At 47.3% G+C, this 16,054-nt stretch overlaps 1 protein-coding gene across 1 annotated transcript in view; it reads right to left on the bottom strand.

Annotated features, from left to right (window-relative positions):
* DNAH5 (dynein axonemal heavy chain 5) overlaps positions 1 to 789 on the bottom strand; it is a 159,857-nt gene extending 159,068 nt beyond the window's left edge. Inside the window, exon 1 of the mRNA XM_083449239.1 lies at positions 598 to 789. Coding sequence (XP_083305365.1) covers positions 598 to 723 — 126 coding nt within the window. The 5' untranslated portion in view covers positions 724 to 789. The remainder of the gene's footprint in view (positions 1 to 597) is intronic.
* Between the last annotated feature and the right edge of the window lie 15,265 nt (positions 790 to 16,054).

Raw genomic sequence — 16,054 nt, 5'->3', positions numbered from 1 at the left:
AAGAGCCTCTCCTTACACGTTTCTGGGCAGATTGTGTGCAATGCAGCGTATAGGACTCTTCCCCAGCTGACATTGCCGGAAGGCAGTCAATATCCTTCAACCTTCGTCTCAAATGCCCATTTCTTTCTTTGCATGTTGTTTTCCAAGTTCCCTCCCTCCCGCCCCCCACCTCCTTCCTCGTGAATACATTTCGCAGCGAGGCAAAGTTTGTTCTCGCGCAGCAAAACAGCACCAACTCGGAAGAGGTATGGGGAGAAGGAGTTTCTGCGGGTGCAGCTTCTGGCGCCCTGGCATGTCATGCAGCAGCAAAAATAAAATAAAAAATAAAAACCTCTTTCCCAGTTCTAATAACAAGAAGAAATCCCTACCCTACACGTCCACAGGTTCAGATTGCCACCCGGGAGCAGGGAGCTGTACCCCCATAAATCCCCTCTTTTTGAATGCTTTGTTAAAGACCCCGGAACAAACTCGGCTAGGAGATCCGGGCGCAGAAGCAGCTTCCCCGCCTCTGCGTCTCCAGGGTCCCCCTGGAAGGGTCCCCTTCGCGCAGCAAAAGCATCCCGGAGAGCAAGGAAGGACCAGCGCGAAGATTCTCACCTGCATCTCTTTGATGTTCTCCATCGGCGCGATGGGCTGAGTCGGTCTGGGATGCTGCGCATGGGAGCCCAACTTGCTGGCGACGGCGGCGGCCGACGCTTGGCGACCCCCTTCCCCCTTCTCCATCGCTGGCCTTGGAGAGAGAGAGAGAGAGCGCGCAAAGCGCCTCCTGCTGCTGCCCACTTGGCTGAAGCGCCAGCTGCCTGGGCCTGTTTGCTGCCGCTGCTGTTTCCATGGTGAGCCTTGAATCCTCAGACACTTTGCAAGGCTGCTGCTGCTGCTGCTGCTGCTCTTTCTTGCTTCTCCCCCAACCCGCTTTTCTTGGCTTGCCTCTGAGCTGCCCCTTCCCGAAACATTCCTAGTGAACCCTCAAAAAAGGCCTGTCTATCAAGTGCAACCTTCTTTTTTAAATGCTCCTTGCACACCCCACCAACAAAAACATGCAACCTTTCTCTATTTCTTATTATTCCTTTGCCTGCCTCTGAGCTTTTTCTCTCCCCATCAGGTTGCTGGAGAACATACAGCCTGGAAAATGGCCTGTTCTACCATGTACATCCATGTGTTTTATAGATAGATAGATGATAGATAGATAGATAGATAGATAGATAGATAGATAGATAGATAGATGATAGATAGATAGATAGATAGATAGATAGATAGATGATAGATAGATGATAGATAGATAGATAATTTTTATTAAATTTTCTGTTTTTTCACTATTTCAAATACCCATTTTACATCCGTAAGCTATCAAGAACTTTCCTTCTTCTCTTTCCATGGTTCACTTTACATACCCTAAATCCCTGCATATTTTACAAAAACTGTACCATTCAATATTCCATTATTGCATCTATCAAAACTTATTTACACTGTTTAATTTATCTTAATACTGCCAGCATTTTCAGCTGTGCACAATTATTCCCCATATATTCAATAAACGTCATCCAATCTTCTTTAAACATATGTTCTTCTTGTTCTCTTATCCTATATTGTGAAGTCTGCAAGTTCTGCATATTCTGTCAACTTATACCAAGCGCATCCATTGCTTCGCCCACAGACTTGCAAGAATTCCAGCTATGCGCGTGCAACATTTTCATGCTGCTTCTGGCCACCACTACAGCCCACCCCATTACAAATCTGCTTAGCAACGTCAATGAGATTTCAAAGTCCTGACCAACCCTTAGGAAGCTGCAGGTGGAGGCTTTGAAAGTGACCTACCCCCCCCTGCCCCCGCCGCCAGCTCTCCATGTACCTTCTGGCCTGGAACTGGAAATACAATCCAGCCAAGTCAAACTTTTCATTGATTAGCTGGGATCCAAAGTGTGTGTTTCCGTCTCTTGTTTTTTAAATCAATGCACACTTCACTGGGTTCTTCACTCTTCCCAGAAGGAAGGCGTGAGCCACAGAGTAGGAAGAAAGAGACAGGGAACTTGCATACCTCCTTTGGAAATCATAACATGCAAGATTCTTCAAAGCGCTGTCACCAGACAAAACAGAAAGCAGCACTGAAAAAGAAGATTTAGAAGCCTCTGGAATTTAATCCTTCTCTCCTAACTTTTTTCATTTTAGCAGGAGGAGGGTCCACGTAGATTTGCTGAAGAATGAACACACAAACGCACACCACTGACACCAGGATTCCTGTGCGACGCAGAGGATTTGGTGATGTATTCCAGGCCACATTTTCAGGTCCTATGACTGATAACTTACCGTATTTTTCACTCTATAGTGCGCACCTAGTTTTTAGAGGGGGAAATAAAGGGGGGGGGAGTTATTTCCCCCCCCCCGAGCCCCAAAGAGCAAAGAAGCTTCCTCTTTAGCCATGCACAACCTCTCCAGCCGGGAGAGGCTGCGTGCGGCTTCGTTTTTAGCAGCGGGGCTGGGGCGTTGGAAGCCCAAGCTTCCCCCGATCCCAGCCCCCAGAACAGGTCCGGGAGCGGAGGCAAGGTTGCGCAGCCTTGCCACCGCTCCCGGAGCTTGCAGGCTGGGGGAGCGCTCCAAAGGCTTGTGGATAGCTTCCTGAAGCCTGGAGAGCGAAAGGGGTCGGTGCGCACCGAGCCCTCTTGCTCTCCAGGCTTCAGCGAAAGCCTGCATTCACTCCATAGGACGCACACACATTTCCCCTTCATTTTTGGAGGGGGAAAAATGTGTCCTATAGAGCGAAAAATACGGTAACTGCCCCAGGGTAGATTTCTCCCTGTCAAGTGGCAAAACTGTGCATCAGGTGGAGAAGTGTGATAGTCCAGCTAAGGAGGACCTTACATCTGATGATATATTATGCCATAATAAATATATAGTAGCCATCTATCATATTATTAATTATTATTAATATATTATGCCATAAGAAATGTGTTTAATATAAAAAGGATAAAATAAAATCATTAATTTAGAAAAAGTCAAAAACAACAATTAAAAACCTTTTTTTATAAAAATTTCAACAATTGTCAGTAAAGCATGAGACTCTTAATCTCAGGATTGTGGGTTCAAGCCCCACGTTGGACAAAAAGATTCCTGCATTTGCAGGGGTTTGGACTAGATAACCCTCGTGGTCCTTCAAACTTCACAATTCTATTATTCTAATAAGCTAAAAACCAGATGAGCACTCACATAAACTTTCTACATGTCTTCAGTACCAGGCTGTTTTGTGCCCTGGAAAAAGCTAGCTACTTGCGCGCGCACACACACACACCCCAACATTTCAAAAACAGGTGTCTTGTGGGGGGGGGAATGAAAAGCACAAAACTTGAGACCGCTGCATTTATTTTAAATTGCAAGAATAAGTAATGCAATTAGTAATGTTTGATTAGCTTTCTCAAATACAAAACAAAATGTTTTAGTGCACCAATTGTTTTGAATAGCCTTGTGAATGGTGATGTTAAAATTTAAGTTTCTTAAAAGTTTTAATTTCAGGCACATCAAAATCTCATTTTGTGTGCCTTTTTCCTTGCAATTCCTTCAGTTCAAGAGCTGTTGCTTGGGCATGTTCAGTTAATAAAGTTTCCAAGCCAACTAGCCTCCTTGGCAAACATTGTGGACCGTATGTCAGTTTTTGAGCTTTGAGAAACTGTTCACTGCATGCCACTGACACTGGAAGTGGAAGAGTGCTCTTTAGAGCAACAGAAACATGAGTTTTTGTTGTAGTATGAAGAGAAGTACTTCTTGTGGCAGCATAGACCTTGAACATCTTAAAACTATTGCTATAAGTTCACAGCAAAAATCTTCAGCATCACTAGACTGTATTTGTTTCCCTTGTGCATCAAGGATTTTTCCAAATTATACCTTTAGTCGATTTTTGTTGTTGTTGATACTGTATAGGTCATACAGGAAGCCAAATAGGGAAATATCTTCTTGTAGCTGTTGGACTCTCTCTTCAACAGATTGTATGGCCATGTCTAAGACAACAGAGCAGAAACCTATTTTTGCTTTGGATCTGGCGGTGCTTCTTCTTGGGCTTCATATGCAAACTGCTGTTTCTTTCACCTTTTTCTCAAAGTTTGGTAGTCTTTCTAGCTCCTTTGCAATCTCAGTAGGATGTATCCAAGTTGCTGAAAACCCTCACCACACCTACAGCCCACAAGGTAATTCTTGGTCACTTGCAATTAATTGCCTTTAGCTGAATTTGCATTGGCTTCCTTGTTTTGTAGTAGCTTGCTTGTAATAATGACTTCAAAATAGTGTACGATGCAACAAAGGAAACCACAAACTTGAATTCACAAATTGCATCATCAAGGGCCTTAGCTTCAATTTGGGAAATATTTCCAGATAAATCTTTTAGGCTTGTATCATCAAAGATCTCTCTAAAAACATCATATATAACACCAAGATGATATCTCAGTGGTTTCAAAGCCACAATTTGAATTTGAATATGGGGTGCAGAGCTCATCTCCGCTTTCAGGCCGAGGGAGACGGTGTTTGTCCGCATACAAATTTCTGAGTCATGTGGCCAGCAGGACTAAACTGCTTCTGGCACAACGGGACACCATGACAGAAACCAGAGTGCATGGAAATGCCATTTACCTTGCCGCTACACCAGTACCTATTTATCTACTTGCCCTGGCATGCTTTCAAACTGCTAGGTTGGCAGGAGCTGGGACAGAGCAATGGGAGCTCACCCCATGACGGGGATTCAAACTGCCGACCTTCCAATCAGGAAGCCCAAGAGGCTCAGTGGTTTAGACCACAGTTCCACCCGCCTCCCTCTCCTCTAGCCTGATAGAATGGTTGCAGTAGATGGCAATGACAATGTAGACAATTTCAGGTCCAGGGAAGGTCTATGCTTTTCAGCCTGCAGTGATACATCAGGCATTTGTCAGCACCTGTCAATCACAGTGCAAGCTCACTGAGGAAAACTAAGCCTTCTCACTCCAAAAATCATCTCTCTGCCCTTCTGTTCCAACAAGCATAGACACATCCGACACAGTGGCTCGGTGTTTCAAGGCAAGCTTTGAATCCTCTGAAGGCAAGTTCACGCTACCTAGCAAACATTTGGGGATCCCTAAATTGTGCCTCTTAAAAGCCTGGTTCTCAGGTCCATCTATAATAATAATAATAATAATAATTTATTATTTGTACCCCGCCCATCTGGCTGGGTTTCCCCAGCCACTCTGGGCGGCTTCCATAGAAACAAAAAATACAATAAAATATCACAGATTAAAAACTTCCCTGAACAGGGCTGCCTTAAGATGTCTTCTGAATGTCAGGTAGTTATTTATCGCTTTGACATCTGCTGGGAGGGCGTTCCACAGGGCGGGCGCCACTACCGAGAAGGCCCTCTGCCTGGTTCCCTGTAGCTTTACTTCTCGCAATGAGGGAACCGCCAGGAGGCCCTCGGAGCTGGACCTCAGTGTCCGGGCAGAACAATGGGGGTGGAGACGCTCCTTCAGGTATACTGGGCCGAGGCCGTTTAGGACTTTAAAGGTCAAGACCAACACTTTGAATTGTGCTCGGAAACGTACTGGGAGCCAATGTAGGTCTTTCAAGACCGGTGTTATGTGGTCTCGGCGGCCGCCCCCAGTCACCAGTCTAGCTGCCGCATTCTGGATTAGTTGTAGTTTCCGAGTCACCTTCAAAGGTAGCCCCATGTAGAGCGCATTGCAGTAGTCCAAGCGGGAGATAACCAGAGCATGCACCACTCTGGCGAGACAGTCCGCGGGCAGGTAGGGTCTCAGCCTGCGTACCAGGTGGAGTTGGTAGACAGCTGCCCTGGATACAGAATTGACCTGTGCCTCCATGGACAGCTGTGAGTCCAAAATGACTCCCAGGCTTCGCACCTGGTCCTTCAGGGGCACAGTTACCCTATTCAGGACCAGGGAGTCCTCCACACCAGCCCGCCTCCTGTCCCCCAAAAACAGTACTTCTGTCTTGTCAGGATTCAACCTCAATCCATTAGCCGCCATCCATCCTCCAACCGCCTCCAGGCACTCACACAGGACCTTCACCGCCTTCACTGGTTCTGATTTGAAAGAGAGGTAGAGCTGGGTATCATCTGCATATTGATGGACACCCAGTCCAAACCCCCTGATGATCTCTCCCAGCGGCTTCATATAGATGTTAAAAAGCATGGGGGAGAGGACGGAACCCTGAGGCACCCCACAAGTGAGGGCCCAGGGGTCTGAACACTCATCCCCCACCACCACTTTCTGAACACGGCCCAGGAGGAAGGAGCGAAACCACTGTATAACAGTGCCCCCAGCTCCCAGCCCCTCTAGACGGTCCAGAAGGATGTTATGGTCGATTGTATCAAAGGCCGCTGAGAGATCCAGCAGAACCAGGAAACAACTCTCACCTTTGTCCCTAGCTCGCCGGAGATCATCAACCAGCGCGACCAAGGCAGTTTCAGTCCCATGGTGAGGCCTGAATCCCGATTGGAAGGGATCCAAATGGTCCGCATCCTCCAGGCGTGCCTGGAGTTGTTCAGCAACCACGCGCTCAATCACCTTGCCCAAGAATGGAAGATTTGAGACTGGGCGATAGTTGGCCATACTGGCCGGGTCTAAAGATGGTTTTTTAAGAAGCAGTTTAATGACCGCCTCTTTCAGCGGATCTGGGAATGTTCCCTCACAGAGGGAAGCATTCACCACCCCGCAGAGCCCATCGCCCAGCCCTTCCCGGCTTGCTTTTATTAGCCAGGATGGGCAAGGATCAAGGAGACAGGTGGTTGGTTTCACGCGTCCAAGCAGCCTGTCCACATCCTCGGGGGTAACGGATTGAAATTGATTCCATGCAACTTGACCAGACAGAGCTCTAGCACTCTCCCGCCCCGGCCCTGCTCCCACGGTGGTGTCTAGCTCCTTCCGAATATGAGTGATTTTATCTGCAAAAAACTTTGCAAAATCGTTGCAGGAGATCTTGGGGTCTTTACAAGGCCCCGGTGGTAAAGGTGGTTCCGTTAAATTGCGAACCACCTGAAAGAGTCTCCTGCTACTATTTTCTGCAGATGCAATAGAGGTGGTGAAGAAAGTCTTCTTCGCCGTCGCTATCGCCACTTGGTAGGCTCGACGTTGAGCTCTAACCTGTGTCCGGTCAGATTCGGAGTGAGTTTTCTGCCACCGACGCTCTAACCGTCTCAACGATTGTTTCATCGCCCTCAGCTCCGAAGAAAACCACGGGGCTGTTCGGGCTCCATGCAATCGGAGAGGGCGCTTCGGAGCCAGACAGTCGATAGCCCTGGTTAACTCCGCATTCCAGCGGGCCACCAGGGAATCAGCTGAAAGGCCATCAACATGGGCTAAAGCATCCCCTACCACTCTCTGGAAACCATTTGGATCCATTAAGTGGCGGGGGCGGACCATCCGAATTGGTCCCACCTCCCTGCAGAGGGGAAGGGTCGCGGAGAAGTCCATCTAGAAAGGCAACAGAGCCTATGTGTTTTTAAAAAGCGGCATTACAGGGGAAACTCTTAATTTCAGAGACTTTGGAGACTAACCACTAGAGGGGGAAGAAGATCCCAGCAGGAGAGCAATCTGTAGCTATGTCACAATTCAACACCACAGTTCCTGATTTAGTGGCAATAGTAGCCCTTTTCTGCTGTCTTTCAATGTGGGGGGGAGCAGGATTCTACTCACTGCCGCCTTTCCTGCGTTCATTGCAGGAAAGGAATAGAACCTACTTGTATACAACTATGCTTAAAAAGGTAAAGGTAAAGGGACCCCTGACTGTTAAGTCCAGTCGCGGACGACTCTGGGGTTGCGGCGGTCATCTCACTTTATTGGCCGAGGGAGCCGGCGTACAGCTTCCAGGTCATGTGGCCAGCATGACTAAGCCGCTTCTGGCGAATCAGAGCAGCGCACGGAAACACCGTTTATCTTCCCGCCGGAGCGGTACCTATTTACCTACTTGCACTTTGACGTGCTTTCAAACTGCTAGGTTGGCAGGAACAGGGACAGAACAACTGGAGCTCACCCCGTTGCGGGGATTCGAACCACCGACCTTCTGATCGGCAAGCCCTATGCTCTGTGGTTTAGACCACAGCGCCACCCGCGTCTATGCTTACCTTATTATAAAGTGACAGTGTACAAGGGATTTTCAGTTGTGCAAGGAGAACTATGCACAGATTCTATCTTGACCTTTAGCGAATGCAGGGGCAGTTGTTTTATTACAAAAGAATTTCAGAAATAGACTTGAAAGAGAAGTTGCTGAATTACAACCTATTACTAAACTGAAAGAAGGGACGTGGGTGGCACTGTAGTCTAAACCACAGAGCCTAGGGCTTGCCAATCAGAAGGTCGGCGGTTCGAATCCCCGCGATGGGGTGAGCTCCCGTTGCTCGGTCCCAGCTCCTGCCCACCTAGTAGTTCGAAAGCAAGTCAAATGCAAGTAGATAAATAGGTACCACTCCAGTGGGAAAGTAAATGGCATTTCCGTGCGCTGCTCTGCTTCGCCAGAAGCAGCTTAGTCATGCTGGCCACATGACCCGGAAGCTGTCTGCGGACAAACGCCGGCTCCCTTGGCCTATAGAGCGAGATGAGCGCGTAACTCCAGTCATCTGCGACTGGACCTAATGGTCAGGGGTACCTTTACTACTAAACTGAAAACTATGGAGAGACCTGGTCTGAATAGAGATATTGGATTCTTGTCTCATTACATTTGCTAAAGCTATTTTTGCTCATCTGTATACTATCCCTTGCTTTTTCCTGTAGGACTAATTGCAGTCGTTAACAGTCGTCAACAGGTTTACCATACCCATTGAGTCAATCACCCATCTCCCACTACCCTTCTGAGAAAAACCCCAGCTCCACCCTCCCACTATATATAGGGTCTGGTGACTTCTGTTTCAGAGTATCTGAAGAAGTGTCCATGCACACAAAAGCTCATACCCAGAACCAACTTAGTTGGTCTCTGAGGTGCTACTGGACAATTTTTTAATTTTTTTATTTATTTCGGCTACATCAGACCAACACAGTTACCTACCTGAAGGTATGAGGCAAAATCACATGGAAGACATCTGTTTGGAGATTATTGTACTTGGCCCAATTGAGGAGTAAAAGGTCTTGAGCACTGTTTTCAGGAGATGCCACAAACTCTTAACCATCATCAATGATGGATGGCCCTGCCTTTGTTGCTTCCCTTATATCTCTTGACAAAGAAGGCATGCCGTTAATGGCAGTCATGTTAAACAAGAACAGGCCTGGAGAAGCGAAAGCTTCTCTGAAATGGAGCTCATAAACTGCTAATTTGCTTCAGAGTTTCCCCCATATTCTGCATGACATTAACGCCCCGTGGAAGCTGCCAAGAGAAACCAGTGCTCAATAGCTACTCAAGCCTTTTTAAATTATAAATATATCAGTTCGTTTTTCAACTTGGACTGAGCTCATCTTGAAGGAATGAGACTCTTCTGCCTGGTCCAACACTGCCCTCAAGAGGCTTTTCCTCACCCCTATACCAATTTGAATTTAAAGCCGTTCTGCTCAGATGTTTCTGGGGAAGGCTGCTCAGACATGGATGTTGGATGGATGCAGTCGCTTTGAAAGCAATTGTTGTTGATGATGATGATTAAATTTTTATACCGCCCTTCGTCCGAATATCACAGGGTGATTCACATACTAGAAACACAAAATGAGAACACAAAAATACATATTAAAACAAAAACAAACCAATAGCTCCCCTCGTATTCCTCTGTCCCGTATGATTCATCCTAAAAATGAAATGATAGTACCTATACATACATACATATATATATATATATATATATATATATATATATATATATGGTTTTTAAATTACAGCTTTTACAATCACATATCCAACATATAACATAAAAACAAGATTCCAAAGAATCTCCTGGACTTCCCCCTCCTCCCTTTTGTGGGGCCCATTATTAGTCATTTCCTCCTGCATCTTTTAAGTACACGGGTGGCGCTCTGGGTTAAACCACTGAGCCTAGGACTTGCTGATCAGAAGGTCGGCAGTTCAAATCCCCGTGACAAGGTGAGCTCCCGTTGCTCTGTCCCTGCTCCTGCCAGCCTAGCAGTTCGAAAGCATGTCAAAGTGCAAGTAGATAAATAGATACCGCTCCAGCGGGAAGGTAAATGGTGTTTTCGTGTGCCACTCTGGTTCGCCAGAAGTGGCTTAGTCATGCTGGCCACATGACTGGGAAGCTGTACGCCGGCTCCTTTGGCCAATAAAGCGAGATGAGCGCTGCAACCCCAGAGTCAGTCACGACTGGACCTAATGGTCAGGGGTCCCTTTACCTGCATCTTTCATAATAATCCAAATCTTTTACAACTCCATTATATCCAAAATTCACCATTAAACTGCAAGTGTTACTCCGATCCTACTAACGATTTTAACTGTTTACAATGGTTTTTAAGATAAATTATAAATTCCCCCCATTCTTTATTAAAATTTTGGTCTTCCTGATTTCTGATTCTTCTGGTCATTTTGGCCATTTTGGCATAATCAGTCAACTTGATCTGCCATTCTTCTCTGGTCAGGACTTTATCTTCTTTCCATCTCTGGGCCAACAACAGCCGCGCAGCCGTGGTCACAGACATGAATAGTCTTTTCTGCTGCCCTGGGATTTCGGCACCTAAAATTCCTAAAAGAAAGACTTCGGGTTTTTAAGAAAAAGTTATTTTAAACATTTTTTTAATGTTTTAATGTTTAAAAAAGATGTTGTGGGGGAAGATAGTACAGTGGTACCTCGGGTTAAGAACTTAATTCCTTCTGGAGGTCCGTTCTTAACCTGCCGGCGCCGCCATGTCAGGAAGAGGGAGAGAGAGGGAAAGAACGTGCGGGCTGGCGATCCACGTAGTGATTTCCAGACCATCCGCAGGCCAGATCCAGAAGGCAATTGGGCTTGATCCAGCCCGTGGGCCTTAGTTTGCCTGTCCACGTGCTAAACCATGTTATGCGCCAACCACAGCCTAAGGAGTTCTATGCAGTTGATGGGTTGTTCATTAAACTACATATAAGCTTGCTCACACACACATAGTTGATCTTAATATTGGTTCTTGAAGAGTTGCACTCCTGCCAACAAAAGTAGGTAGCAAAATCACATCAATATGCATCCTCAACCTTTGTGTAAGGCACTGCTTCCCAATTCTAAAAATATACCGTATTTTTCACTCTATAAGATGCACCAGACCATAAGACGCACCTAGTTTTTGAAGGAGGAAAACAAGAAAAAAACCATTCTGAATCTCAGAAGCCAGAACAACAAGAGGGATCGCTGCGCAGCGACAGCAGCGATCCCTCTTGCTGTTCTGGCTTCTGGGATAGCTGTGCAGCCTGCATTCGCTCCATAAGACACACACACATTTCCCCTTACTTTTTAGGAGGGAAAAAGTGAGTCTTATAGAGCAAAAAATACGGTAACTTAGCAAATTCCTATATGGCCTATGACTGGAACTGTTTGAGCTCCCTCCTTCCATCTAGAATGGAAGTACCTGTTAGTAGCTGGTATATAGACAGAGGCTTATTAAATGATGTATTTAATTTCTTTGCTATGTGTTTTATGCTGTTGGGAGATAAGCCAGTTGGAGAGATCCTCGTGTGATACTGAAGTATTGGCTTATTTGAGAGAGAGACCAGCTACTTTCCCCTTTCTTTTCGTGTGTTTGGTACATTGCAAAAGGCAAGCGGTGCTAACATAAAATAATTTGATGGAACGATTGCAACAGTATGCTTAAAAAAAAACAGAAAAAAGCAGCAACTGGTCATTGTACCTGCGATGAAGGTTTGAGCATCCCAAAAAAGATTCCTATGGGACATTAACACTTCAGACATACTATGGGAAACTGCTTGACTCTATTAAACGGTGAAAATAGACAATGCACTATTTTCACAAGTAATTTACTCCAGCAATCCCAGAACATCCACACAGCTTAGATAAGAATGCTACATTTCAGGCAGAAAGGACAGAATGATTGCTCCCGTATTCTTCATAACAAGGCAATCTGCAGTAGAATATCCACTCAACGACTGGAGCAATGCACCATGTTGGAGAGTCCATCACATGCCCCACATTTGCCACATTGAGGGCAAGGCACTTTTCAGAGTGAAAAACAAGGTGTCTTAATGTGACTACATTTCAAGTACAGTTGCAACATTTCTATTATTACCGTATTTTTCGCCCCATAAGACACACTTTTTTCCTCTTAAAATCTAAGGGGAAATGTCTGTGCGTCTTATGGAGCGAATGTGTGGTCCCTGGGGCAGGGGGGGGGGACGACCCGGGCTTCCCTCGCCAGCCCTGACAAGCTCTGGGAGCAGTGGAAAGGCTGCGCACAGCCTTTCCGCTGCTCCCCGACCTGCTCTTTGGGGCTGGCAGTGGCTTTCCCGGGGCTGGCGGTGAGGGAAGCTCAGCTTTCCCCACCACCAGCCCCACAAGCGAAAGGAACCTGAGGCTATCTGGAGAGCGACCCCAGAGAGCGGCGGGAGCTCCAGAGGCTTTGGGATGCCTTCTGCTGAAGCCTGGAGAGCGAGAGGGGTAGGTGCACACCGACCCCTCTCACTCTCCGGGCTTCAAAGATAGCTGCCTGAAGCCTCCGGAGCGCAGCAGGAGCTCCCGCTGCACTCCGGAGGCTTCGGGTTCCTTTTGCTGAAGGGTAGGTGCCCCTTCAGCTAAGGTGCAGTGCCCTTTCAGCTAAGCAGGGGGAGAAATGGAAGGGGCTCCGTTTCTCCTGCCGCTTCGCTGAAGGAGCGCTGCACAGAGAGGGGGAGAATTTTTTTTTCCTTGTTCACCCCCTCTAAAACAAGGTGCATCCTATGGTCGGGTGCATCCTATAGAGCGAAAAATAGGTAAATTCTAGCAAAGGGTCCATTGGGGACCAACTCTGCATATTGAAGATACTGTGTTTTCTTGGGGAGGGGGAGGTGATTATTAAATAGCATTCAGAAAGGGAAAGACAAGGATATGTGGCTGCCAACCAGTCTTTCCACTCCTCCTGTGCCTTGAACAGTGGCTCTATACAAGGTCCAGCTCCAATGTCCCTCCTTTCGCTTGTCTGTCACAGAGCTTATTACCAGGCCACAGAAGCCTGCCTGGAAGAAGGGAACCATCAGCCCCTTAGAGACAAGGCCAGAGGAGAATTCTGTTTGGTTCACATTTTGAAGCAAACTGACCTAATTCACACCTCCCAGATGAAGACACGGATAAGAACATAATTATCCTCCAGATTTCACACGTCTCCAAATTTTGTGATGCAATTCTCAGCTCAAAAACATATCCAAATTGCCTGTTACATGCCGTACTGTTTTTGTTAAAATGAATAAAACGTTGCCTTTTTTTAATCAAAGAAAAAACATACAAAAATGTGTTGTTGTTTTTAAAAAGCATGTTTTAGGATAAAATAAGGCTAGAAACGAATCCACTGAAATAGAATGTGCAAATAATAATTGCTGTGTGTGTTTTCATAATCTGCAGGCAGGATAGAAGGAACTTATAAATGAATATATGTGGATTGGTATGCAGACAAAGAAACCTGGAAACTGTAGTTTCCATTTGTGTACCTCCACCTTCACACCTAGTTTCGCATTGTGAACTGAGGAATCATTGATTGTGTGTTCAGACCCAGAGACCTCCCCCCTAAATAAATTCACACATGACTCAAATTTTAGTTTTGGTTTTTGGCAGAATTTAGGCCACAACTTTATTGATTACAGAATGTGAGTGGTTGCATAAGCTCTGGTTCAACTAGCTCCCTGCACCCTTGCAGGCAGTGCTGACCCAGGGCACCAGCATAGGTCAGCCAACGGTGAACACCTGGGTAGGCGAAAAGCCAAGAATAGACTATGTTCACCACCCAGATGCCCCCCTGGACTCAGGCACGGGCACAACCCCCTCTCAGGGGTTGACCAAACCAGCTGAGTCCCTGGATTCCTTTAACGGAATACCCTTCACATAGGGATGGCGAGACCACTCTCCCATCCCTATCACATGAACCAGTGCCTATCCGCCACACGAGCACCACGCTCACCGCCAACCACTCACACCTGTAACCAATCCCTTAACCCCGCTGACATGGAGGTCAGCCACAAATCATTCCCAATTACAGACAGATGAACCCCATCAAGCCTGTAAAGGGATGCATCGTGGAAGGTAATGCCCGGGTGATGGATCACCATCCCACCCAAGGCCAGAACCTTCTTGGCCACTGCGCTCTGGGCACACCTCCATCTCTGCGACTCTTTGTCCTGCGTTTGGAGCGATGATTTCTCTGCCGCTTGCCACCAGATGAATGGACTCTAGGCACCAGGAGATTCTCCTCAGAAGACTGGACACTGAGTGCCTCCCTCAAAGGTACAGACCGAACCTGTACAGAACTAAAAATATGTGAGGAGCTTGGCTGGGAGAAAATTCCCCCTCCCACAAGCTGTGCTGGCTGAGGCCCTGAGCTCCCAGAACCTGGGGGTGATGACTGCGAACGAGGTAGCCCTGACCGAAAGGTCTGCTGTACCAAAGCACCCATACGCCTAGGACGACCCCTAGGACTCTATGGGACTGGGATTCTGGAAGGCAGAAATTGGGAGAGCAAGGCCCCAAAAGGGTCATAAACCTCGCTCCCTTCGCTCACATCCGAAGGACCATGAGCCCCAAAAGCAGTAGAAGACATGGAGGGGTCCGGCTGAGCGTCAGGCTGGCTCCCAAATTGTTGGGCCAACAACTCAAGTTCTGAATTGAACCTAGTCATGGCAGCAGGGTCTGAACCAATATAGCCATAATTGCACTCAAGCGATCCAGCGTAAGCTGAGGGACCGCAGGGGCCGGCGCTGAACGCAGTGACTGAGACAGACCTCTAATCACCCTCTTAGAAGGGAGAGCAGGACTGGGATTCCTTTTAGTAGGCATCGTGATCCCTTCCTTACCGGGTGGGGGGAGGGGTACTAAATCATAGAATCCTAGAATCCTAGAGTTGGAAGAGACCACAAGGGCCATCGAGTCCAACCCCCTGCCAAGCAGGAAACACCATCAGAGCACTCCTGACATATGGTTGTCAAGCCTCTGCTTAAAGACCTCCAAAGAAGGAGACTCCACCACACTCCTTGGCAGCAAATTCCACTGTCGAGCAGCTCTTACTGTCAGGAACTTCTTCCTAATGTTTAGGTGGAATCTTCTTTCTTGTAGTTTGGATCCATTGCTCCGTGTCCGCTTCTCTGGAGCAGCAGAAAACAACCTTTCTCCCTCCTCTATGTGACATCCTTTTATATATTTGAACATGGCTATCATATCACCCCTTAACCTCCTCTTCTCCAGGCTAAACATGCCCAACTCCCTTAGCCGTTCCTCATAAGGCTAAATCAACGTTCACACAACAGGACCCAGGCCGTTAAGATGGCGCTCCCGCCAAAACTAGGCAGGGACGAACCTGTCCTTGCAAAAGGAACCCAAAATGGCGGCCGGAAGAAAAGAAGGGGGATTTCCCTCCCTTAAACAATACCCAACCAGACTTATTCAAAAGGGAACACACAGAAATCGATATTGCAAGGAGAGGGAACTCTCAATGCAGCGAAACTACTCAAAGCGCTTAACGGAAGTGCCCAGAGAGCGACAATCGCAAATTGCCCAAAGTTGCGTTAACTAAAAATCCCAAAGCTGCAGCCGCAGCCAAGGACACCAGCTGCTGCAAGGAGAGCCGAGTACGCAAAGATCAACAGGCAGCGGCAAGCTCCGCAACCGGGAGTGCTCAGGGACTGGAGCCCCTGTGGGGCAAAGCCCCATTAGAAGGAAGGGGAGGAGAAGGAAGGGGGGGAGAGGACAACTCAAAAAAGGGGAAGAATAAAGAAAGCAGTAGTGAAAAGGGGGGGAACAATGGAAAGAAATCACCAAGTCGATCCGTCTCTCGGCTGCACAGAGGACATGCTGTTAGCTTGTTCCAAATGCACGAGCCAAAAGAGGAAGCTCTGGGTATATATAGGTCCCTCGATCCGTTTAGACTGCACCTCATTGGCTGGATTGAACCCAACATTGAGGGACCTACCAATCGGGTGTTGTGGCTGACCTATCCAACCCACCCACAAC

This window comes from Podarcis tiliguerta (genome assembly GCF_965153285.1).
Source record: "Podarcis tiliguerta genome assembly, chromosome: 7".
In the NCBI taxonomy this organism is placed as follows: domain Eukaryota; kingdom Metazoa; phylum Chordata; class Lepidosauria; order Squamata; family Lacertidae; genus Podarcis; species Podarcis tiliguerta.
The sequence above is the reverse complement of the archived record's forward strand: the minus strand, read 5'-3'. Positions and strand labels throughout refer to the sequence as shown.